Consider the following 27,091-nt stretch of genomic DNA (forward strand, 5'->3'; position numbering starts at 1 on the left):
TTTGCAGCCCCTTCTGACAGCAGAGTACCATGAAAGCAGCAACTTGTGAGTCTGGGCTAGCAAACACTGTCAGACAAAATATAAAGTAGACAGTCTTGGCTGTAAATCCACGAGCTCTTGATCCTGACTTAGCATTAGCATCCATATACAACTTCCCTAGAAAGTTGCTCTGAACTGCCCTGTGCTCTGAAGCAGCTGGCAAGTAAGGCCCTCTGGGGCCCGCTTCTCACCTCCTTCTCTTTTTCGTACTTTCCTCATCATCAAAGGCTAAAGTACATAACTACTTATACCAATCCTCCCAACAGAAAAATGATCATGCTATTCAAATTGCAATCTTTCACAGCAGTTTAAGAGAAAAGAGAAAGAGAAATCTTCCTGAGATTATTTGTTGAAGGTAAAAACCAAGAGTGAAAACAGAATAGGCAAAAGAATAGGGGAAGGAGGGTAGAGTAAAAAGGAGAGGAAAGGAAAGAAGAAAGAGAGAAGAAAAAAGTAAAAGAAAGAAGAGAAGAGAGAAGAGAAGAGAAGAGAAGAGAAGAGAAGAGAAGAGAAGAGAAGAGAAGAGAAGAGAAGAGAAGAGAAGAGAAGAGAAGAGAAGAGAAGAGAAGAGAAGAGAAGAGAAGAGAAGAGAAGAGAAGAGAAGAGAAGAGAAGAGAAGAGAAGAGAAGAGAAAAGAAAAGAAGAGAAAAGAAAAGAAAAGAAAAGAAAAGAAAAGAAAAGAAAAGAAAAGAAAAGAAAAGAAAAGAAAAGAAAAGAAAAGAAAAGAAAAGAAAAGAAGAAAATAGAAAAGTAGAGACATTTGTACCTGCATAAGGCTGATCCAAGCTTGAGAAGGCAGAGTCCAAACCTGGAGAGCTGGGCATGTCACAAAGCCCGTTTAGTTCACAACTCCCCATAAACAGAGAGAGGGGCAATGAGAGAGGAGCAAAGCAGTTCCCTGCTGGAGTAGAACCAAAACTCTGAGGTGTCCAAGCCCTTTCCTATCAGTTCCACAAGCCTTTTAAAGCCTCTCTTTTGTCTCATAGGCATTGCTGCTGAAAGCCATGAGGTCACTTTGTCTATTTTTGTCTTCATAGCTTCATCACTGAGCAGTGTGATGGACATTGTCACCTGGCACTTAAACACCCTCCTTCTTTTCCCCACCCCATACTCTGTGTGAGGGGAAACTCCTTTCTTTTATTTTAAAATAAGAAAATATACCCTATATTCTTGCAGGTTCTTTGGTGCAAGCTTCAGGTTAGAAAGGTGCAAACTTCAAGTTAGTGTTACCAACTCCTCATTGTCCAGAATTTCTGTGCCAAAGAGCCCTTCATAGAGATGAAACTAACATAGTGCACATGTCCAGCATGGACAGACATAAGAAACCCACACAGGAAGAAAGCAACTTTCCTTGTCAGAAACCCTAAGAGAACACTCAGTGCCAGGCAAACATAAGGGAGAAAAGAGAAAGGAACATCTTTTTTTGTGTGTGTGTGTGTATATGTCAGTTTTCTTCTATGTGTGAGGAGAAACAGTCCATGATACAGATTTCTATTGTGTCCCAAGCCTGAGGAATATTTAACAGAGGAGCATTAGGATCCTGGGTGCCTGCAGTGAAGTTGTTTAATTGAATTAAAATAGCAGAGGCTGTTACCTACACAACTGAAGAGCGTGGCTGTGTCCAGGGAGGGTGATGGAGTGTCTGGAGGCCAAGGAGTGGTGTTTTGGCATCAGAGCTCCAGCACTAGAGACTGAGAGGTGTTGAAAGATCAGATGTTGGTAGTAAGGACTGTAGTGGACAGGGAGGAAGGGAACAGATGGTGATGGGAGTCTGCAAATCTCGGCAGTTGTGTCCTGCTCAGCATCTCCTCACACTTTGCTTTACTGCCTCTTCCTGTACTTGAGCAATAGCTCCTGTGAGAGAACCCCAGAGCCAAGGCCAAGGGTCCTGTGATTCTCCTTCCCAGCAGCACCAGCCTTAGCAACTCTGTAGCCTAGGATTGGAGCAGATCACCTCCAGTGTTTGTGAGTCTAGGAAAATGAAGGTCTGACCATGCCTCCTGAAATCCAGTGGCCATCGCTGCAGGCCAAGGAGACAACTCCCACAGGCAACGTTGCTGTAGGGAGAGCTGTCATGGCTCATACAGAAGCTCTTACAGCAAGAGCAGTGCAAGTGGTTCAGTCTCCTCTTTGATTAATATTTATACACATAGGCAAACGTTCTCTTTGGGGAAACCTTGTAATATCTGATACACACAATTGGAATGGAAATACAGCTCTGTATCTATTAAGAATATTCAAATGGAATAGAAAGAAGAGTAAAAGGAAGGGTTATAAAACTCTCACAAATTCTGTTGGTGTGGTGGATAATTCCTATTGAATTTTTTTTTGACAGCTTTTAAAGCACTTATTTCATTACCTCACTGAATTCTGTTGGAAAAATCCACAAAAAGGAAAAATTTCTATTAAGCAAAGCCTACAAATATTTTTCTGATTACTAATTATAGGAAAGAGAAGTTTAAAAAGTATAAATCTTTTCAAGATCAGGCCTTATTAAAAGAAAGCACTTTAATCTGTGCTCAGGAAAACTGCTGAACAAGCAGGCTTATATGGTGGGAGATACTGTTCATGTTCTCCAGGAAACAAACAACAGTAAATTTTATTGCCAAAAATCAAATCCTAGAAGAAACATTACCATAGAAAAAAAGCACTTTGGTAATTTTAGACATAAAGAGCCTGTTCCTTGTGATGAAATGATATTTGTCTGCTGTTTTTTTCACGTGGGATCACCTAGAATTTTGTTCTTTGAGCTATTTATGTTAGACAAGGTCATTTTTCCGTGGCTAATGTTGCAAATATCTCAGTAAGTCATTAGAGGCTATAGACATCTCATACTTTTCATACCTGGAGTCCTTTCAAAATAAGATTTGGATGGGTTATATTGACCTTCTAAGTATTCCCCTGCTGAAAGCTTCAACCTTTCAAGCTTTGATCAGTATTTAAACTGCAAACAGTTAAGCAGAGGAGTATATCTTCTTTTACTTGAAAGAAGTGGTAAAACTCTCAGGATAGGAAACATGTTTCTCATTCTTGGATATTTGCACAGTTCCATCACATAATCTGTGCATAACATAAAACATAGATTTGGCTTCAGCTCCAATTTAGGATACTACAGGCAAATGCTTCAGTCCTACTCTAGTCTGCAGCACTTAAGCATGTATCTGAGCTTGTATAATTAAATACTTGTCAAACCAGTATATATTCTTAAATGGTTAGTGATTTTAAGTGTCCCAGTGAGACACTGCCCCACTGCAATGTCCTGGTTTTTGAAAAACAGAAATCACCTTTTCTGCAGATGAGTTGACAGCCCATAGGAAAAAAAACCATGCCCAGTCATTTTGTAGATTTTTGACCATTCTTAGCCACGCTGCTCTTGAAGAGCTCTGTGAGACAGAGAGGGTGTGGAGACATCACTGTGAATGGCTGCAATACATTAGTCTCATGATATCCTGCTTGAATAGCTTGTTCACTCATAAAATCTCCCTGAGTTGAGAGAAAGTTTGCTTTTCTTCCTGAGCTCGATGTAAAAGTGTCCTCAGTGCAGAAGGTAGCACACATGGCCAGTTCTTCTGTGCTGAGGGCTCACAGTCAGGCCCTGGATATTCTCTACATAGTCTTCTGCAACAACACTGCCAAAGTTTCTGCCAAAGGAGAACTTTCTTTTACCAGGACAGCACCTGTTGAATGCACCGGTCTTTTGCAGTTTTAGCCCAATTTCCTAAGAAAGGTTGATGTAATCATGCTGCGTGTCTTTTGATCTTACCCCATTTCATGCTAATAGCTTTTGAGCCTGTGCTCATTTTAAGAGTCTGAAGTCACAAAGATACAATGTTCCTACAAGTTTTTGTGGGAATAAGTGGCTTGACAAAGCTGATAGACCCCACTATAGGAAGCGAGAAGCCTGAGTGCAGTCCTAATCAGGCATCAAAAACTGAAGAACACACAGAACGAAGAGATTATGCATTCTCATTTTGAATGTGAGAGACATCAGACAGATTTGCATTTACTAGACATGAGAGAATGAGATCTCAAATGCAAAATGTAAATTAAAAGGACACTAGGATCCGCTAATTCTGCTGCTAGTGTCTGACAGCAGAATACTGATTCATCGTCTCTTTGTCTTTCACATTTCCAGCATCTACTATGTAGTAATACAGACAAGTATATGCTCACCAGCTGGGTATGTGGACTTGTTTAATCCTGTAGCACTTGCCTATATTCTTGTTTTCCAATTGATTTTAGTCCTTTTCTGCAGCTATTCAAGCTCCAACAATATTTAAAAATCTAGCCTTTCATGCAACAACCATATACCTTCCATGTGTTATGTCATCCGGTGATTAATACACAGCAATCTCCACTGAATCCCCAGGCCATCCATTGAAAATGGTATTACTGATATTTCCTGTTACTGCTTGCTAACTACAACAGTCAAGAGAAACAAAACACATTTACAATGCCTCACCACCACAAACTGGCAGCTGAAAAACAAAATAGGAAGACAATAGCGGTGCACTTGGGAACACTTTTGAGCTCCTCAGTCTGAATAAGCCACCTCCCTCCCCTGTGCCCCCCACACACCTGGGTTTCTGTGGGAAGAAAGACCAGAGAAAAGCTGCAAGGTGTCTCAGCTGGGTTCCCGTTGTGAATAGTGGCAGTTTCGGGGCTGTGGTGTGCCCCACAGCACATACCGCTCGTTCGTCTAGATGCAGCCAGGGGACAAGATCCACTGACAGAAGAGAGGAGGGTTGGGATTTTTAATCATCCGTCTCCTTGCCAGTCATATAACATTGAGGTGGAGAGGACCTTTGATTGACATGTTAGTGTTTAAAGCTCCATGGGTGAAAATATAGAGGTAGTCCTGTTAGATTCAGAAGCCCAGTGAAACACTACTACCAACTTAGCCAGTTAGCTAATATGACATCATGAACCATTAATAGGTATGTTTTCTGTTCTATTCTTAGCCAATTGTGCAGTCACCTTACAGTAGTCCTATCTCATCCATATTTCTCTCGCTGGAAAAGTCATGTGGAACTGTATCAGGTATCTTAGAGAAGCCAACATATACTGTGCCCACCTTATTTCTTTAGCCATAAATTCTTATCTTACTGAGCAGGTCAAAGACTGTCTCTCTTTCTACTTTCTATTAGTACATGTTGATTTTGCAGTTCATTTTGTTTTCCACAAAGTACACTCTAAAGAACTACTTCATTCACCTAATTGAAGCTAAACATTTATTATTAATTTTTTTCTTATCCTCAGAGTCAATGTTATTACAAGGGTATATTCTTGCTCTCTTTCCCTAAAACCCTTCCCATTGTTCCAGAGTATTTATCAAGGACTGAGGACAATTCTGATACAATTTCTATTAATTCCTTGCATTTCACCTCTATAGAGAATAAGATTCAGCCTTGTCCCTTCAGTATAGTCTGTGTATCAAGATATGCTAAATCTACTTGCCGCCGTTTCTGCTCCTTTTTCTTTCAAAGAGGTAGAGTCTTGGTTAACGTAAACGGTAGATGCACTGATGACAGTGAAGCTTTACACATTTCACAACAAACTGATCTCCCTTCCTACAATGGATTTAAGTGAAACTGGAGAATGATTATTTGCCAGGTTGGCAGTTTTCTCCTCTCTAGCTATAATTTTCTCTCACTTCTTTTGAGTAACGACTGTTGTTTAATTACCCCTTGTCAAAGTCCTCTTATGCCTCAACCTTTTATGCCTCTCCCTCATCCATCACTATCACTTTGTCTCATTTCAGTGTTGTCCCTGAGCAGACTTGTCCCAGCCCTGTCAGGAAGTCCCATATCACTTTCAGAATCGATGGAAACAACTGGACAGGGAGAGGGATTCCCATTGCCTGTTTACATTGCGATTTCTTTCAACTCAGCACTCAAAAGCCTGGAACCAAAAACTGTCAGCTTGGCTAAGACAGGGGTTATATAGATATAGTTGTTTCAGTGTGATTATTGCTCTTATCACCTTTGAGATCTGTATTATTGGCAAAATTTTTGTTAATCCCATTGTTCCCCATCAACCTTTCACATCCAAAGTCAGACCAGAAGTGCACATGCAAGGACAGGCTATGTTAACTGAATGTATGTGGCAGCATGGTGTGGTCACTTGCTGGGGCTCTGCAAGGACCATGGAAGTGTGAGCTTGGAAGAGAACTGCTGACACTTTTCACCAGCAGCAGGATGATGAATGATTCCTGATCATATCTGAGGAACTGTGACCCAGAGGCAGAGTCCCTGTGCTGATGCCCCAAATGATATCTCATAAGGTGGAAATACTAGGACAAATGGGAGGATATACCTTTTCATTTCGGGAATCATAATTTTCCTCCATACATCTTCAAATACTAAAGATCTTTCACCTCCCAGAGAATATCATATGCAGCTAAATTTATCTTGAGTTAATACATTTTCAGCTTAATCTGTGTCTCCATCAGGCTTTGGGGAAGCAGGATAGCAGTGAGGTAAAAAGGTGGAGCAGAGCAGAGCTCTATCTCCCTTGCTTCCAGTGCTACAACCCACAGCATCCTCACTGAAATGCTGGACAAGAGTGATGCCCGAGGGAATGATGCTGGAGGTTTCCGGTAAGAACACCCAAGGAAGATGGCCAATTCCTTGTGACAAATTTTGAGATGATTCAAGAAAGAAGGAAACGTTCAACTTGACTATCCAAGACAGGCGACACTAGTTTATAACCTCTGTCTTCTGCCCAAACCATTGATATCTCAGCCTGACAATATCACCTCTGTGTTTTCGATAGAGGAACATAAACTGAAGGCATAAGCTCAAGCCTAAAAGTAGAGAAAGAGGGCTCTAGATGCCCATAGTTTATCTCACCGTAGTCTTCTTTAACAAATGCCTTCCAAGTGGCAGAGAATTCAAAGCTGAATGTTAGTTATCAAGTGGGGTATTCTTAAGCAAACACCTACAACTAGGCTGCAGCACTGTATGTAAACTGATTTCCCAAGTGGATGCAATTTCCAGTTCAATGTGTGCTGAAGTGAGATCAGACTATCCATATGTTATTCAACCATGGAAGCTGTTGTCCTTGTTTTCCTAGTGGCTGGCTGCTCACTGTGTAGCAAGGGCCAAGGGTGATTCAGCATTGCTTCCTACTGCTAGGAACAGACTTCCTGTAACATCAGTAGTTCAGGCAATTAATTTTAATCTCCTGGTCTGAGCAGAATGCTTTTCTATTTTGCTTTAAAGCAGGTAGGATCAGGTCAGTTGACTACTATCCTAAACCTAGACTGCAGTGAATGGCAAACCCAACAAGTTAGTTTAACAACCACATAAATGTGATCATTAGAGTCACAACTGCCAAAACTGAAAGCCAAGTAGAAAATGTAGTGCAGTAAGTTCAAACTGCCATTCAGGTACTTTATCTTGTTCCTGGCTCCTGTGGTCTATACAGATTGTAATAGGTGGAGAGATGGCTTGATGCACTCACCCTCTCTGCAGAGAAATGTGACTGCAGTCATAGAAGAGGTAATCTGTATGACCCTTTGATGAACAGGCCACTTATTTATAAGCATCCTATCTTTTCAAGTGATGCTGCTGTACATCCGCTTTATACAAGAAGGATTTCCTTTTCTGATATGGAATGTAGTATCTTTGATGACTCTGCACAGGCAGCCAGGCCCATATAAAGCAGAGGAGGAAATTTCCCCACCTATTTTTCCCTCCCTTCCCCTACCATACATGGAGAGGCTGTTGAGTCCTACAAACTAAAAATAGTCCAGAGGATAAGTTTAAATTGAGATATTTTGAAGCACTTCTTGCACTGACACAGTGTGATAGCAAGTTAGGAATAGACTGCTGTCCTGGTATGGCTGCCTTCTACTAGCAATTGGTATTTTCAGTGGTGACAAAAGGCTGAGGCCTTTGCCCTGTGAGATGATTTAGGGTGGAGGTGAAAATACAGTGCACCTTAGAGAGCATAGGTGGCTGAGAAGAAGCAACCCTGGATCACAAGCCTCTGTGGGTGGGGTGAGAAGAGAAGGGCACTGCAGGAGCTATGGGAAAACAAAGAACCTCATTAGCAATGACTTGTGATAACTGTAGTCTGATTCTCCCTGCCACAAGCTCCCACTTTCTGCTAACCTTTTGAAACTCATTCAGATTTTTAATTAGTATTTTCTGTCTTGTTATCTTTTCCTTTTCTTCTGTACTGTCCAAGTGGCACATAAATAATCTCAGGAAGAGATGTAGTTTGGCCCTGTACAGTGATGACAAACTGAGGTCCTAAAGATCCCTGGTTTCCCCAGGGATTAATCACCTCTTTCAAGAGAACAAGTTACAGTTTTAGTGGGAAGGAAACAAATTTGTACTTTTGTTTCTACAAATTAGGCAAAATATTGGCTATTCACAAATATGAATGTTCTGTAGTTCATTTAAAATAAAGCAAAGAGTCCCTGTTTGCTCACCATTCTCTTACCCCACTGAGCAAAACACGGGGGTTCATGGTAGCCACTGGGTAGTGATGAAGACTGAAGTCCTTTAACTTGTATGACAAGTTCCCCTCCATTTGGGTGGTGTGTGGCCCCCCACAGTGCCCCAGTGGTCTGCACCAGCAATGCTCTGAGTGGTTTTTGAGCAGGCATGTCTGAGTCATGTGTCCTGTGGAGGGCTGGGATGACGTACATGCTTATCCCATAGGCTGGAAAAAATGAACCAGTACCAATGTGCAAATACAGCATGAACTTTGGAAAGAGAGAGGCCCAAACCTCACTGCAAGGGCTATTGGCTCTCTAAGGAGCTCCAAGACACTGTGTCTTTGCTGGGGATGAAAAAGCACAGTTCAGCAGCTGATGACATACAGGGCCTCATACAGTGGCACCAGCAGCTGCTGCCCCCTCTTTCCTGTGTTGATTTTGCTCCACCTCACCCACTGCCAAATCCTGATTTTGGGCTGTTGGTCCCTGCCACCACACTGTGTTCTACTCATGGAGTCAAATCCTTGCCTAGTATAAATAAGTGAGCTCCACTTGCTCCCATGTTACTGTGATGCAAAGCAGGTGTCAGACAGCAGTGTCACCTCCAGCATTTACCACGTGATTTGTATCCTCTGAGCAATGGCAGGGAAAGCAGTTCTGCTTGTCAGGAGTTGATGGAGTTAAGGCAAAAATACTGTACTGGAGAAATGTTAATCAGATGATAATTGAGAGAAAATGAATCAGTAACAATCAGGGCATTAAGACTGATGACCTATCATGGTACAACTGGGAAAGATGGTGAGGGAGTAATAGGAAGCACTTGCTCATTTCATTGATGGTCTAGAGGGCAGTATACAGTCAGCACAGATCAGATTTTCTAACAACATCAGAAACGAGGGAAAATCAGACAGAAAAGAGGAGGCAGGAGGCTGAGTCAATTTGCCTGTGATCTGAAAAGCTCAGAGCTCTGGAAAGCAGGCAGTGAGGATGAAGGTCTACAGAAGCTCTAGGAAGTAAAGAACAAAGCTACAGATCTTAAGTTTGAGAAAACCCAAGAGCTGAGAGCAGTAGCAGTCTTAGTGAGATCCTTGCAGGAGCAATAGAGCAGTGAAGAAGTCAGTTGATACTCTTGGTGGTGTGTAAAAGAATTATTATGTATCTCTGTTCTTGTACTGGGATTTCAGTTATTCATATAGAAGTTTGATGTTTCTAAATACTCATCTAGAAATACTGTACCTGCAATTCTGATTGCCTGAGGTGCAGGTAAAGAGGATGGAAAAGAGAGACAGTCTCTGTAGCTTAAAAACGACAGTGAAAAGTTAGAAAGAAAAAGAGAAATACCCACAAAAATGGAAAAAACATCAGAGCAGGCATAAGAAAGCACGACATTCTAGGAAGAAAAGGTGAAGAACCCTCTGTGTAACAGTCCCAATAAACCCAAAAGGAGGTTTTCACATTCTTGTGGTGCAGCTGTTGGAGCCATAATGAAGAAAGCCATGGCGAGGCAAGGAGGGTGTGTTGAGTGAGTGCTCTGGGAATATATTTAGATCGTTAGTGCTTCAGAAGGCAAACATCTGATTCTGTATTCAGAATGGTCCTTAAATGTCTAGTTCATACATAGTGAGCCTTTGGCTGTCATGACTGATAGTCCAAGTCACTTACTGTAGTTAAGTCAGATTTTAAAACCTTGCCTAGCTTCTAAACTATGAGCTAACTTTTGCATTCCTATTTAGAAAAACACAGGAGTCTCCATGTCCCAGAGAAGGTTAGTGTGCTGTGGATATTGCTAAGGAAAGGCAGAGGAACAGAGCTTTAAACTCTGCTGTCTCCATGGGAGCCTAGAGCAGCTGTAGAAGCTGAAGCAATGCTAGCCCAAACATCCTCACCAAGGCTGCATCTTCCTGACAAGAGATGCTCTACCATGTGCCTCCCATACCAGCAAGTAGCTTCTCTGCAAGCAGCCTCCCCATGGAGCCAGTGCAGCTCAGCAGTTCCACATCCTCATGTGTTTATACCCGGGTTTATTCCAGGTATGGGTGTTCCTTAGCTCTGTTCACCATGTAATCAACACCTTCCATCTCTCTTCCTTGCTTCCTTCCTTCACAGAGTTACTGTCTCCTGAACCTGACTTTTGTTTTAATGGCTGCTGTGCTCCAGCATGATTAGGATGTCGAATTGCGCCTTCTCATTTACTGCCAAGATCCCTAACCCAAGAAAAGACCAAGTTGGCTGTTTGAGTTGCCATCCATGGCAGAGTAACTCTTTCATAAGGACACCCATGGCCAAACATAAACCAGAAAGGGGGTGAGCAATGGGGGAGTAATAGGAGAGAATAAAACATTATCTCAGTCTACAGTGCTTCTGGGAACCCTAGCTCTAGCTAGAAATATTGTTGCATCACCTCCTGCCATGGGATATTATTTTGCCATCAGAAATGCTCTGAATTAAATACATAGCTTTCCTGGGATCCTTCTGTACTCATGCCGTCCATGGAAATAAGTCTTGATGTAAAGCAATTGCTCATCCACTGCTAGGACTATCAGGTGGCAGGGAGCAGCTGAACATGCCTTTCTCAACATTCACCTCATGCTTGTACATTATTCAAAGGGAGGAAAAATAACTTCATCTTCAGGGAGGCTGAAATTGTTGCTTTCTTTCTTGTCCTAAGGAAAATGAGCGCTAAAGACTAGGAAGAAATAGTACAAGGCACCAGGTCGATTACACTGCCAAGCAGGGCCAGACATAAGGGATCCAACTGAGTCTGTCCTCTCAACGCTGGGAAGAGCAGGAAGACGGTGCCTGATGGAAGCATCTAGGTTTGAAAGTTACCTCTATAGGATTCCTTAGGCAGAAAAGATAAAGGAATTTTAGCCCAAGGGAAAGATAAAAGAGAGGCTTAATAATTGCTTGGCAGTATTATCTGGCCTGGGTAAAAATGTCTAGCATTTGAAGCAGAGGATCAGAAGTCAGAATCCATGTGCTTTATTTCTGATTGAGCCTAGCAATCTTTGTGTCTCTGTTTTCTATTCTGTCCTCCAGCTAAACCTCTTTTTTAAAACCTGCTTTTTTTCTAGGATCAGAGAAGTGTAAATTAGTCAATCATACTATACACTGAGGTACTCATATGAAAATAAGTTTTTGATCACCTTGTTTTTAATGTTATTGGATAGATCACAACTGTGAAATCAGGTAACATCTTGTTCTACCTTCATGTTTGGCTTTGAAATACTCCATGGGTAGCAGAAACCAGGAAAGATATTCACAATTAAGGTCACTTCAGGTTCATCACCTATATACTACACTACATTTTTCAGTACTTCATTCCACATGGAAAGGTCTTGACTATCATGGATTGCACTACAAGGAACTGTCTCAAGAGCTGATTTACCAGCTCCTGCCTGTCCTTGCTGGCAACTCTTCTCTGCCAATAACCAATTCTAGCAGAACTCACAAGCTGCTGCCAGACATGGACACCCTTGCTGGAGTGAGAGCCTGCAGAGAAAACCTCCTCCAAAAGCTGATGTAGACAAGTCCCTCCCTGAGCTCCCTGACATGGTGAGAGAAATAAATGACTTACTGACAAGACTCTTTTAGGGCTATGCTGACTGAAAATTATCACATCAGTCCTTAATCATATGTAATACGACATGGCTCTACCCATGGAGAACTGAGCTGAACAGGGTGCTAGAGCCACAGCTGGTTGTATGGCTGCAGCTTCTATGAGTGACTCTCAGATCCCAGATCCAGACCCTTTCTCTTATCTGTTCATTGGGACATCTTGGGTGAGGTAGACCCGGCTGCAACAGGAAGCCCCAGTCTCTGCAGGTCTGGTTTGACTCTGCTTCTTTGCAAGCTAGAGGAGCTAACCCACTTGATATTTGCAGGAATTAGGCTTTTGGAAGGAGATGCAGCATAAGAAAAGGGTATGGGTGAGTGGCAGGGTGCAGAGAACTTACTGGCCTGCTTGGCTTTCTCTGTATATGTGGTGGTTAGGTCTTCATCAATTGGATGTTCCACTGGCCCCACCATGGGGATGAGATGGCGTTCTGCTCGGATAGCCTTGGTGGCATGGGGCAGGAGCATTGCCTCTGGAGAAGGCTCCCGTCCCTCTGTTGATGGTGGCCGCAACTGCCCCTCGCTGTCTGAGAATGGAGTGTCTGTGCGGCTGCCAGGCAGGCAGACAATCTCCCTCTTGGCCACCCCGCTGGAGCTGGGCACCTCTGCTCCCCCCTGCGCAGCAGCCTCTGGCATGCTCTCGTAGCCACTCTGTTCGGACAGCGACACCTCATCCAGAGGTGCATCTGCCTTGCTGGTGGTGCTGTCAGGGGGGGAGCGCGGGCTCTTCTTGCGAGCCCGGCGGTGCTTCTCCTGGGCCACATTGTCGGCATCGCTGTCCGTCTCCCCATAGTAGGCCTCGCTGTCCGGGGGGGAGGTGAGGCTCTCCAGGTGCCTCTGTGACCTCCGTGGCTGTGAGGGCTGTGTGGTGGCCGGGGCTGCTGCTGGTTCAGAGCTGAGTAACTGTGCCGGGGGGCTGAGCAGGGATTGTGGGGTGAGTGCTTGGTGCCCTGGAGAAGGGGAACGCTGGAGCCATGGGCCAGTCTGGTCCCCACCAACTATCCTGTGGGGAGAAGGAAAAGTGATGAGAGAGATCTTGTTTGTGGGGCTAAGCAAGAAGGAAATCCTGACATGAGAGAGAAAGCTACAGATCAAAATGGTGTTTCAAGTATCTTTCAGGAGGTACAGACACCTGAAGTGTAGACTTCAAGGGCAGACTCATCTCTGACATCACCTACGTGCTCTCATCCTGATTTTCTGCTTCACAACTCTATGGAAACCAGGTGTTAAACACTTGAATATCAGAATGCCCTGAGAGCATAAAATTCTACCAGCCAGCTTAATCAGCTCCCCAGGCATTTCTCCTGGGGATACAAATACCTGCATAGCAAGCATTCCCCAGGACAGTGGGACATGCCTTTCAGCCTGCAACTTGTCAGCGGGCTACCACAGGTGTCTCAGCTACCACACTGCACTCCAGCTGCTCCTGCAGCTGGAACTGCACCATGGAGCTGTGTCAGCTTTGTGGATCCTGGCACCCCCAAACTACTTTAGATCAGAGTGGGCTCCAAACAAAAAAGTCAGTGCTGTTTGTTTGCCCTGACCTCTACATGGGAGTAAATAGCCAGTACTTAGGATTAAAAGGCCCAAGTGTTTTTTGGGGGTAGTGCTCTAGTATCCTGTGATAGGAGACCACCATGATGTTTGGCCTGCTCACTGTGGGACTGCTTCACAAGTTAGCTACCAGGATTTTGACGACCATGTGCAATCATGCCAGCCAGTCCAATCCATAGTGGCATTTGTATAGAGACTTCAAGACTGAAAGTCACCTGGAAGGATGTCTGGAGTAGGTGCAGGGCAGACTGGGGCAGTCAGCCCTATTGCTGACAGCTGGCTATGCTGATAGGGAAAGAGCCTGCTCTGTCTTCCCTCTCCTCAAGAGTGAGTCTGAATTTCAGTGGCAGTTTGACTCCAGATCATAAAGATGAAGCTGGGAACTTCTTCCTTGCCTTGTCAGAGTCGCCAGGGCTTATCAGAACTATGAAGGAGTCCTAAGTATTTGCCTTCTGAACATGCATACCAGGAAGCCAGGCAGACAGCATTGCCTCTCTAAAACTGTGGAATTCATGACTTGGATCTCAGTTCAAAACTGTGAAAAATTTTTATTCATGTCAGATGCAAACCTTTGTCGAAGCTAAGGGTGGGACAGTTTCTCTGGCAGTTTATTTTTTTTTTATACTATTTGCCATTATGAACTCTCAGTGAGGAGCAAACTCAAAGTTCCACAAGCAATATAGAGCAGTCCTTCCTCTTCTTTAAATACTCAACCAAATAACCAAAAAGCATTACTGCTTGCAATGAACAGTTTCTCTTGTTCTACATTGTCAAGTGCCTCTCCCTCCCTCTTTTTCTGAAATACGCATACTCCAGATTCATCCAGCTACCTCTCCTTTCTGAACAAGATTGATTAGTGTTTTCTCTGGGAACATAAATATGAAGTGGGAACGGAGATGTGATCAAGAAAGCAATATGTGATGATTTCTCCACTACTCTGGGTTGCAGCCAACTGGTTATGTTATTTTCAAACCATGCAATGCTGGCTCCCAGAGGACTGGGAGAAGCCTGCCTTTGTCACTTTGTTAATTCAAAGTGTGCTGATTTTGCCCCACTGGAATTTGCCCAGGCACCTGTTGCCTGCAGGGGTGAGATAAGGCCTTGGCAAGGGACCAGGAGCTATTCTGGACACCCTGTATAGAACGTACTCATCCCACTTAATCACAGCTAGGGTATAGAGCGAGTACATCAGAAGGCACCAGCTCTTTACCTAAAGCCAAAGGGAAGATCCTACATGCTCAAGCTTTCCTTCTCTGAGCACTGCCCACCTCTGCCCCTACTTTTCAGATGTCAGCAACCAGTGCGGCTGTCCCTCCTCATTCCTCACAGTGCTCTGCCTTTTCAGGACTATAGAAAATCACATCTCCCAGCCCCCTTCACCAGGGTCTGTTTTTCTGAGGGTGGCTTCTGTTTTGGCAGTAGTTTTGACTAGCTGGGGCTTTACACAGCTTTGCTGCCTTCATCTTTATATGATTATTCATTTACAGCCTGGGCCACATCCAGCATGTACTGAGGCACTAGGTTAACTTAGCTCAGGGAGAACGAGGAACCGTACTGGGACCATCTTTGTGCTTACATTTGAGCTGATCTCCACTATTCTGCTGAAATAGAGACTGGCAGAGATATTTCTTCTCATAAAAGGGGGACTCAGCCACACACCTCTAATCCTTGTGGAAGTCAGTTCACAGACTGTTGGACTACAACTGGCCTGATGTAGTAAATACTTGGGTAATCTTGTCCTGGCTTAATTATTCCTTGTATAGTCAAATCCATTTCTACAGAACAGTTATTTACCCAGAATGAACCAGAGTCCATTACTTGCTGACATGAAATGCCCTGTGTCCTCTACTTGCTTGAAGCCTAAATAGCTCATTATTTCCAGCACAGTCCTCACACTGAAAACATTTCCCTTCAGCCTGAGGGGTGAGGATGTCTGGGGTCAGTTCAGCCCCAGGGCCAGTCACTCTGGAGAGCAGCACAGAGACAGGACAGAACATTGAGATGGCCGCATGTTAGCCATGAAGAAGTCCTCCTAGTCCCCCCACTTTGCAGTATGGCAAAACCAAAGGCTTCCTGCCTGCCTTCTTTCTGCTAGGTGTGGAGAGCTGTTGTGCTGGATGAAGCTGCCCTGCTGTCTGCACTGTCACAGCACTGGCACTTTGGTGCAGGTTACCTTTTCACGCGGATGTTGAGCATGCCGTTGGAAGAATCGATGATTTGCATGGCATTAGCATGGGAAAGGCCAGCACACGACTTCCCATTGATAGATACTAGCACATCATTTTCCCACAGGCCTCCACGGCATGCTTTGCTTCTCTTTCGGATCTGGAAAAGCGGGAGAGAGGATAGAGATGAAGGAAAGAACAGCAGCAATTTAGTTCAGTTGTTTGTCTCCTGCTGTCCCTTCTGTTGCTCTGTCCCCAACAGGATAAAATAAGGCCCAAGACTACTTCCTGTCAGGGTGAAGAACTAGTCCTCTTGCATAGCCCTGGCTATGGTCTCTGCATTCCTGTTAATTCCAAGAACTTCTCTGCTGAGCACAGGCCTGGCCTGATCATCAACCTAGTTCGAGTTCCTCAGGGCAGATGAAAGACTCAAGAACATCTGCATGCTTTTCTCCTCTTGCTCCCTATCTCCTAAGTTGCTTAGGGAGCTTGTATTTCAGAGAGTGAACAGAAACTCTTTCCAGACTATGCCTGTACATTACTGTGTGTCCTTCTGCATGACCCTACTGTGCTTCCTTGATGTGATCCCTGGCTCTCATGCAAAGCCCCTGCAGGTACCATCCCCATGGAAGCTGACACTGGGGAGAGACAGTGGCTCTGTCGTGAAAGAGGCACTTTCTGCTGTTAAGCGTTCCTGTTCCAATGGCTTTGGCCAGTGTATTTCTGGACATCTGCATCAGGCCATATGGTGTCCTGTTACACAAGTGTAAACTTGGAATAAATCTTTAGCCTTAATGGGAGTTGTGCTGGATATGCATTGCTATATCTGAGAATGGAGCTGGAGTCTCTAGGCTAGTTCCTAGATCTGGCCTCTCGTGGCCATCTTACACCAAATGTTTCCTCTCCCTTTTGTTCCATCATCCATCAGTTAAGCGCCTTACCAACACAGCCTAGCCTTTCTGTTAGGGTAAGCAAGCAAGGAAACCAAATGCCCATTCAACCAAAAACCACCGACCTCTCCAGTACAGGCAAGGAATGGAAATAGTCTTGTACAACATCTTGGCACTCATAATAGAGTCATTTTGCACATAAAAGAATATTCAGGAAAAAACACTGGGTCAGAGCAAGTCAGGACCAAGGTAGTAATACACTGGATTTGTAGATGCTTCTAGAGTATTTCTTTGGATCTTGAAGTTAAGTGAGAGACACATCAGTGCGGAGGTGTTAAACAGAGGGTGCAGTGAACAAACTGTGGCAGATCCTGCAGAGAGGTAACACAGCAGGGCACCTTCTCCCATATCTTACAGCCTTGTGCTGAAGCAACCAGTCTCAGTTACTTTGCCTGCATTCCTATGGCAGCCTTAGGAAAGAGAAGTGGATGTGGGAGGATTGCTGCCCTGTCATTGTTCTTGCAGGGGCAGTAGGGGAGCAGGGAAGGAGAGAGCTGGAGCACTAAGGAGGTCCCATGTCATGGTTGGCTGGGCTCAGGGCCCAGGACCTCTGCACCCATGGGGTGTGCTTGCACCCAGAACTCAACCCTGCTGGCCCATGTGAAGGCAAGAGCAGCACTCCTCTCAGGTCAGCCTGTCAGCAGGATCAAGAGGTGTTCGGGAAGAAGATGGAAAGAGGAGGGCTATGCTTCAAGTTGTTTTTGTGTTCACTGGCACTTTATCGCTCTGTAGCCTTTCCAGCCTGACCCCAAATTTTGCCTGCATGCTTAAAATAGGGACTGGCTCACCCCAGCTGCCACATCCATCAGCCTCTGTCATTTTAGTCCTTTATCTCCCTCCTTGTTAATATAAGCCTGGAATGAGAATGTGTGGGTCTATAATGAACTACTGCTGAAGAACCACTTTTCTGCTGTTACAGTATAAATGCTGCTTCCTGATACTCCCTCAAGGAGCAACTGTTAACTGAGAAGAGATAGCAGACACATTTTCCAATGCTGCCTACTGACACAGCGGCTAAAGAAGAGAGTTAGGAAGTTGAAGAGAGGTTAGAAGGAGTGTCCCCTGGTATTCCCCAAAAGGCCAACTGCTGCTCCATGGCCAAGTGCTTGGTGCTTAGCACTGGATGGGAACATACTTGCCGAGTATGTCTCCCAGTTATGGAGTGAGGGGGCTGGGGGTTAAAGGCTGTCAGCAGGTGCTCAGAGCATTACTCACATCCCATCGTATTCCTCCATGCTCACTGAAACCGACTGGATGTGGGCTGGTGACTAGCCAGAGCAGCAACAGTAAGCTTCCTGCAATCCTCTGGTCCCACAGTATGCAAGACTTTGCAGGCAAGTTTTCAGTATTCCCAGGCAGGAAGGATCAGGCTGTGCTCCCAACACTGCCTGCTGCTGTTTCAGGTACCTTTATATTAGAGCAGGCTGGTGGGACACAAGCACTCCCATGTGGGCTGAGCATCATGAGCAGGCAAAGCTTTTCTCTCTTTCAGCACAGGAAGAGACCTACCGAGTCTGAAAATAGCACATGTTTCTTCTGGCACAGTCTCCCACAGGTTTATAAACCCTCCCTGGAATTTTATGAATTTGCTTCCCGGGGTCAGAGGGAAACGAACTATCTGCAGCTTCATTTTTATGCCAAATCCCTACCCCACCGATTTGCTAGGGAGGAAGGCAAAGGGGTTAAAGGCAGAGAGGATTGTGCAGGGAGAGAAGGAAGAAAGCTCATCAAACAGAAAGGACAGGACTTAATCCACAACCACGACAGCAGGGTGCAGTGCGCCGGAGGCTGCAGAGCCTCTGGACAGAGACCAGCACATGCCTGCCAGATTTTATATGACTGCCAGCCCAGTGCTGTGAAGACTGTAATGACAACCACAGCCTGCATGCCCTGCTTACAGCAAGGGCAGCACTGAGCCTTTAAGGGCCCAGGACAGGGTGGATGCCTAGTCCGAAAGCCAGGCTCTCTGCCCATCCTGAAGGTCAGTTTGCCCTCAGGCTGGAGCCACTTGCTCCCCATATCTAAAAGATGCCCTCTCCTGGGCAGCCAGTGAGCCACATGAAGTGTCACTAACAGGGAACTTCTGCTTAGACTGCAGTCAGGTTGGAAGGTGTCACCAGACAGCTGTTCTGAAGATATGGGAAAGGCTGGAAAAAGCTGCATTTCAAAGAGAAAACCTCTCTGCTTCCTGTAGGAGATATCTGGAGAGCTTTCTTGTGCACATGAGAGGCAGCACTGATGGACTCAGACTGGTGGCCAGGGCTGGCCCCAGACCTGGCCCTGAGGTTTTGCACTGTCTGACCTTCTAGCACACGCTGGTGAGGACTGATCTCTCCTTTTGTGTGAGGAGCCCCGCAAATTCTGTGAGCCTCTTGTTAACTAACTCTCTGTTACACTTTCCACTCTGTGCCTCAGTGGACATACTCTCCCATGGCATACCTTGACTAATGGGAGGAATGTCCTGTTATGATACCAGATGGATTTAGGAAATCCCAATTTCAGAGTCTTATTGATTTATGCTACTGGAAATACAAATCAGTGTGAAAAACTGGAACAGATTTTCTCAGAAAATTGTCCACCTCCCCGCCCTCTCAGCAGGAGTTCCGTAGTGACAAAAGAGCTCTTGCAGAGAGGTTTGGGTGTTTGCAGCATCCAGGTACATGCATATATATATGCTTTTTTTTTTTCTTATTTTACCTGCTTCCTCTCATTGATCATGTTCAATCGGACAGAAGGAGAAGGACAGAAACAATTGAGGGGAAAAAAGAGTGAAGGTGACAATAGAGGATGAAAGGACTAAGAAAAGGTATAGAAGGGAAGGCCAGTGCTAGGAGAGGCCAGAAAGGCCAGGGTTGGGATCAGGCTTTAACAGTACAGTACAGGTTTCCTTGTACAGACAGCCCTGGGGAAACAAAAGGACATGCTGACTATTGGATGTATCTTGGGGAATTCAGTCTAGCTTTCAGGAACAGAATGCAAGATGAGGGGGTCAGATCCAACTTGGCAGCATCTGTCCTTCAGTAGGGACTATATTTAGATAGTGGTATGTGGGGGCTGCACACACGCTGGGATGCTAAGAATAGAGTAATCCCGATAGTAACTCGGTGGCTTCACATCTTGCCTGAGTACAGCCCGGGGAACCTGTCTTGAAACTTCGCAACCACCCTCCCTGTTGACCAGCACTGCTTCTTCATAAGGAAATAGGCTGTGGGTAAATAGAAGTGGTTTGCAGTGCCTTTCAGAAAATAACCTGTACTAGGTTCATGCCATCTTTCCCCTTACCTCTCCAAGGCACCTCTCATCTCCTCTCACTGGGGTAGGAAGACAGATTATCAGTCTTCCCCCAGTCAAAAATCTTTCCAGCAGCAACCTAGCAAAATCAGTTCAAGTTAGAGTTGTATACCAAATAGAGTTTGTCTTCCCATCCAACACCCTTCCAACCTCTGACTGCATCTCAACACATAGCTTCCCCGTTCCACCAGCTACAATGCCATAGGGTCCAACAATCCATGGCAACCTGGCAATATTTAAATTTCATTCTGAGCCTTATGCAAAATGCAATCCTGTCACAGGGTTCACGTGGAGAGTTAAGAACTGCCTTGTTGCAGTATAAAGCGTTACCAAAAGGTAATTACTCAGGCAGTAGCCAACCACCATTTGGGTCTCCTCCTTGTAGAACTTCCTGCTCAGCTGAACCACAAACACAGCAGTAGTTAGGTGTAAAAGCGGAAACAAACACCCTCTATCTCTTCTTCTTTCTTAACATCTGTGTTGACATCTTTTGGTTACTGGAACAGTTTGTTTTTCCTCCAGCACCAGGGCCTACTTTTTACTTGTGCGAGGAAAAATATTCCTGTGGCTAAAGTAGGTAGATCACTAGAGGAGCATTCAGGAAACCTGGATGATTTTTCTCCAAGGATGACCTTGGAAAAAACACAAAGACTGTGAGTCATAAATGGCAGGAACCTGAAAATCAGGGTGTTTTTCAACAGTCTTTATCTCAGCTGCCCACCTGAACACAGAGATCCACTAAGGTACTTCTTCTATGCCTTACCTATTAAGTAGTAAATAACATCACATCCTCCTAGCAATGCCATATTTTTATTGGAAGCTATTTTACAGGAGAATATTTACTCTAATCCATTATAATTACACTTATTTACTCAGTTCAGTAACTTCTTGATGAAACTCTGTATTCCTTTTTAAGAGGTGACACTGGTTGACTTATCTCTTGGTAAAGTAGGTCCAATGTCTCTGCAGGTCTCCTTCACTGGGCATCCATAGGGAAGCTTAATTAGAGAGTCTTTATATAGAGAAAGAGGGTAGAGAACACGTACTTTGTGGGATGAACACAGTAATGAAGAGTGGTGAAGGAAGATATCTTGACTGGGAGAACAGACTTGGATGACTTTAGTGATGAGAGTTGGTAGTGGCAGAGGATGCTGATGCTGGCCAATCAACTAAGTGCACTGCAGACAACTGTAATATGTTACTGCCTGGAGTGTACTGGTGGGGGGGATATTGCTATGAAGTGTGGGAAAGAGAGAACAACTTCTTGGATGCCCTAGACTTCATTATGATTTATACCAGGGGGTACAAGGTGATATAAACCAAACACAAACAATCAGGCGTTGTTGGTTTTCTTTCTCTGTTGGTTTTCTCAGTGAAACCAGTTGCCTTTAAAAGAATATTTTGTTGTGATAATACAAAGGAGAGAGAAAGACAACCCCAAACAATCCAGCTCCTTTGCCTAAGCAAGAAGTTTAGCACAGATCTCATTGCTAAGAGCAAGTTTCTAGGCAGAGGTGGCTGCAGATAAATAAAAAGAGGCTTTATCTTCATAGCTTTTTGTTACTTGATGGAAGATTAGCTGAAAGATGAGATTAGCTGAAAAGAAGTATAATACCAATGACGAAGAATAATGCCTCATGTGCTGGAATAGATACTAAAAGTACTTGATGAGCATTTTACCCTCAACAGAGTAAACAGCAGGATATCAGTTTTTTATTATGTGAAGCAAGGATTCAAAAGGAACAGATATATTTGTCTAAAGCAAGAGTACCAGCTCTAGCTGCTGTGAGAAAAGGAATCGAGTGTTCAGAAAAAACATGCTTATACATGTCCCATGTAGGTCCTTTTTCTAGAGACTCAGCCGGGCTCCTTTAGACATAAAAGATTTTAGAATCAAAACCTAAGGGAATTGGAGCTCCTAAGCAAATCTAACCACCAAAATGTTTCTTTACAGGCACAGAACTGGGCACTGACCTGTGCCGAAAGGAGTGAAAGAATCTTGAACGCAGAGCAGAGTTATCCAGAGACATGACTTCAGTCCTCCAGAATAAGGTGTTCTCAACCTTAGCCCTGCGTGCTGTGCTCCAAGGGCAGTGAGCGTATGCAAACTCTGAATAAAAAGCTTTCTCAAAACAGAGGACTCTTTTCAGCTGCTGCTAATTGTTGAACAGCAGCAGTCTTAAGAAAAATATGCCTCCACAGTATGTATGCTGAGAGAGGGAAAATTAGAAGATGACATACCTACTATTATTTCAATAGAATGAGGATCACTTATGTTTGCAAAAAAATATTGGACACAGCATTCATAATATTGCAAGTGTGGGTTACTGCACCAAAACACAGCACTCACTAACCCAAAGTGAGCCTCTCAGCAATAGTCTGGGGAGGATAAGCACTGCTGTTCTGCAGCAGCAAGGACAGGATCAGCCACAGGTATGGATTACAGAAGTACTGCATTCACCTGAAGGATCCAGGGCACTTTGGTACAGAGACTTTCCTGTGCCTTGGAGCATCTTTGTAGGCATCCTGTAGGTATGAACATACATCAAAAGCCAGGCTCAGCCTCCACAGTTGTATTCAGTAGTTCTAACCAGGAGCAGACTGAATAATGCCAGTGAATGAATCTGAGCTCTGGACCACAACTGCCTGTAGCATTAAACTGTTGAAATGACCCTTGGCACATCTTTGGCTCAGACCAGCTAATGCTGTCCAGAACAATTCCCAGGCATAGTTTAGGAGCTAGAATAGACAATTCCCAGAGCCATTGCTTGTGGGCATGCAGGCATCTTATTTGGGAGAACAGAAAGAGTTAATTGCTGTGCTTCACTACACTCTAGCATCTGGCAAAAGTGCCAGAGAATGGTCCCAAGTGCATGTAATGCACCAGGTGTCGACATAGCCTGTATGGTTTAACTGCAACCTCTGATAGGTGTCAAGAGATTCTTCCAGCGTGCCTGCATTCTTATGGACAAGTCGGATGTAAAGATGACATTGGCCAGGCTCTTTACTTCTGCAAAGAAAAGAGGAAGAGCTTTTGTAGCAGGGCCCATCACACAAGCCTTAGACTTGTGATGGAAGCAAAAAGCATGGAGCAGCCCAGCTGTGGTCACATGGCAGAACAGAATCCATTTAGGACAGTAATGTAGGAAAGACCAGAGGCCAACATCACATTTGTCATAGGCATGATTGCCCCACGGCCTTTCAAAGGGAGGCAGGAAGCAAAAAAAAAGAATAAACACAGAATTAAGTGCTTTGGGCAGTGAGAAAGGAACGGTTAACAAATGGTTAAAGATTATCTGGGAGTAAACATGAAAAATCAAGATTCTGAGAGTTACAGGAAAGAGTATAACCACCAATGCAGTCCATCCACACAATCTGTTCTCTGTACCTGTTTCGAGAGGGAGTTCCCATGTAAGGCTACTTCCCTTGAAGGTAGCTCCAAGCCAGAGTCAGGCACAAGGAACTGTGAACTAAATCAGTAGCTGATACAATCAGCAGTGGTCATTTGCAACCACAATAACATGGCTTTCTGTTTAGGCCACTTTCTGATCATTGACCTGGAGGTCCTACCCCTCCATCTTTGCTGAAAAGGAGAAGTAGAACTCCCCTTCCAAACTTTCCACCTTGCTCACTGCTATCCCAGCACTGTGCAGAGCTTGCAGCTTCTCCACCAGACAGCAGCCCTGGAGCCCCTCATGTTTTCCTGGCAGGCAGCGACTGCTGGTCCCAGCTGCTCCTTGGAAAGTTCCACCGGCGCTGCAGCATGCGCTCCCTCTCTAGCAGCCAAGGGTAACACCTGCCTAAGTGCCGACAGGCCATAAAACATGTCCAGGAGCACCCCCAATGCAGCTTGAGGCACTCCTTCCACAGTGCTGGCAGGCATATTCAGCCCTCCAAAATCAGCATTAGTGACTGCTATAGAATAGGCCACCACCCATGCTTTTTTAGATGTGACAGTAAACATTTGTGAAAACATAAATAATGGCCTTCCCACTGAAAAGGGGAGAGGAAGAGAAGGTGCTTGCAAATCAGGAAGTCATGAGACCTATTTGAATTAGAGCTGGCACCTCCAGCAGGAATAAGGTCACATGAGCAAAGGTGAATAGGACAGAACAGCCAGACTTTGGGTCACAGGGACCAGTGACACGGCATACAGGCAGCAAGGACATCTGACAGAGGAGACAGTAGAAACAGTGAATTATCAGCAGAGAAATATACAGGAGAACGCGGGGATATTTGAGAAAGAGGTAAAAAGGAGGTTGTGATGAACTGCTCTTAAACAACAAAACAGTTTTTTGTTTTAGAACCTATACAATCTGTATCACTCCTTCCCCTAACAATTCACTCCATTGCTGCCAAGTATTGGTACAGAACAGCTGACTGAAAGGAGTCTCTTGAGTTATCACGGCTAATCAATACCACGTTGTTTTCAGAGGCCATATTGTTTACTCCAATTCATAAACTGATTCAAAATGTTTTCAGTTCTTTTTCTAGATTGGAAAGTCGTTGCTGAGCATTCCTGGTTAGTTGTTTGTGCACATCTGATTGGTGACAATGATGTCACCTATATTTGAATAGTGATGCTGGTATTTGCTCAACATCTATTTGTAGACAGCAATCATATCTTTCAACATTTTGCTAGGTGAAAGAAGCCTTCTCTCCTCCCGTCCTTCTCTACAGCTGCTCTACCTTACATTCATTTTCCTTGAAAGTGGCTGACTCTGTAAGTATAGTACTTCCAGTGAACTCCCCTTTGTGCATTAGACAGTAACATCACTGTCTTCCTATCTCAGTCAGACAAGGCTACCTGAGGCTCATTTGTTTATGTTTATCTTTTATTCAGAGATTCATCATTTTGCTGGCTCATTATTAGTGACGCACTAATATGCCCAAGTCCTTTTCCTCTACTATGGAAAGACTTTTTCTCTATGTTACAGTTTCCTCTGTGTTACTTGTGCTGGAGTTGTAAGTGCCTTCCTTGCTTTGTATTGCAAGTAACTGGGTTTCCCCCTCACTGAATTAATCTTGTTTTGTAGCAGGATCCCTAAAGGCGGGTTTGCATGAACTTGTATCATCCTAAAGCTGCCCCGTTCATCTTTGTAAAAATTATTTCCATAATATAGCTTCATGTTAGGTTTCTACTTTGGTTAATTCTGGGCTTAGTGCTAACAACTTTTCTCAGACTAGGTATTTTACATTTTGTTTTGTTTCAAGTGCATTTGATGCACATATCCTTACTGCAAACAAATCCTCCAGGAACCTGATGATATTGTTCTCTCTTACTATCTTTTCAGAATAGTTGAACCTTCTTGCCATTTATAGTTACATCTCGGGACCTTGTGCTTACCCTCAACCTTTCTAAAATAAAAATCTTACCATCTATGGATCCTTTTTTTGCCTTGTATTTGTGTTTGTTTTCTTTCTTTCCTAATGACTTTTTCTGGTTAAAGATTTCCGTATTATGCTGCTATGTGCACCCCAACTACTGAGCTATACCAAATCAGCTTTATTTTGGTGAGGGGTAGTGTAAAATCCCACTATATTCCACCTGCTTGATTAGGTAAAAGATTCATTAGGAATCACAATAATCCAATATGAATCCACAGTAGTTCAACTGATTTCACTTAAAAGAACACTGCTGTAACTAAGAACAAAATGGAGATTACCTTCGCTTATTGTGTTCTTAGCCTTTATTTCCCCCTTTACTTGTTTCTCTAGTTCTCAATATTCCAATCCTTTCTAATTTCTGCAGAATGATTCACGTCTTCTATCGATGTTTGATCATGCTGTGTATCTGCCTGCTGAGCACAACAATGCCTGCTTTTCTTTCAGCTTACTTATTACTGAGTTGATATTTTAATACAACCCTCATTTAAAAATCATCTCTCCTTTCTCACTGAGGGCTCCTCAGACACAAATTTTCTTTTGTTTCTTCTTTTGGCTTACCCCTACTCTAACAGTATCTGTTTTTATGAGACTGAACTGTTAATGGTACCCCTTTCATAAACACATCAGTAGCATGGTAGCCTTTGGAGTCACATTAGACATTTTTGGCACCTGAACACTGCAAATGATTGTTTGGGTGGAACAAAATAGTCAGTACGTGTTCCTGTAGGCAAGTTTAAGATTAAAAGAATAGACATTTGCAGTTATTACAGATCTGGAAATACATAATCAGTTGGTGTTAAGACTAGCATTTCAGTCTTGTCTGTGTTATTTGAAGATGAGCTTCTTCCTCAATATTCACTGGGCAGTGCTGGAAGAAGCAATGTTCTGATCCCAAAGCAAGCACAGCTGGTTTGGCTGCATAAGTTTATTTGAACACAAAGCTAGTTATCATAGAATCATGAAATGGCTTGGGTTGGAGGGATCTTAGAGATCATCTCATTCTAACCCCCTGCCAGGGACAGGGACACTTTTCCACTAGACCAGGGTGCTCAGCACCCCATCCATCCTGACCTTGAACACTTCCAGGGATGGGGCCTGCACAACTTCTCTGAGGAACCTGTTACAGTGCCTCACCAATCTCTGAGTAAAGAATGTCTTCCTAACATCTAATCTAAATCTTTCCTCTTTTATTTTAAAATCATTCCCCCTTGTCTCATCACTGTCTACCCATATAAAAAGTAGCTCTCCATCTTTTTCATAAGTCTCCTCTAGGTACTGGAAGGCTACAATGGGGTCTTTCCAGAGCCTTCTCTTCTCCAGGCTGAACAACCCCAACTTTCTCAGCCTGTCTTCATAGCAGAGATGCTCCATCCTTGAGATTTTTGAGATGCTGCACTAGACCCTAAAAGATCCATGTCTTTCCTGCACTGAGGATCCCAGAGCTATATGCAGTGCTCTAGGTGGGGTCTCATGAAGGAAGAGGGGCAGAATCACCTCCCTCCACCTGCTGATCACTCCTCTTTTAATGGAGCTCAGGGTGCTGTTGGCCTTCTGGTCTGCCAGCGCACACTGTTGGCTCGTGTACAGTTAGTTATGTGTGACCCAAGAGGCTTTCCACAAGGTGTATAATTCCAGCATCT

General features: G+C 44.1%; 1 protein-coding gene across 1 annotated transcript in view; it reads right to left on the minus strand.

Annotated features, from left to right (window-relative positions):
- The window catches only part of SYNPO2L (synaptopodin 2 like), a 34,688-nt gene that overhangs the window by 4,472 nt on the left and 3,125 nt on the right, over positions 1 to 27,091 (minus strand). Inside the window, exons 2-3 of the mRNA XM_050338347.1 lie at positions 15,831 to 15,982; positions 12,445 to 13,106 (exon numbers count right to left, since the gene is read on the minus strand). Of these exons, the coding sequence (XP_050194304.1) occupies positions 12,445 to 13,106; positions 15,831 to 15,982 (814 nt within the window). The remainder of the gene's footprint in view (positions 1 to 12,444; positions 13,107 to 15,830; positions 15,983 to 27,091) is intronic.

Source organism: Myiozetetes cayanensis, unplaced genomic scaffold, assembly GCF_022539395.1.
Source record: "Myiozetetes cayanensis isolate MyiCay16 unplaced genomic scaffold, myiCay2020 scf10, whole genome shotgun sequence".
NCBI classification, from domain to species: Eukaryota; Metazoa; Chordata; class Aves; order Passeriformes; family Tyrannidae; genus Myiozetetes; species Myiozetetes cayanensis.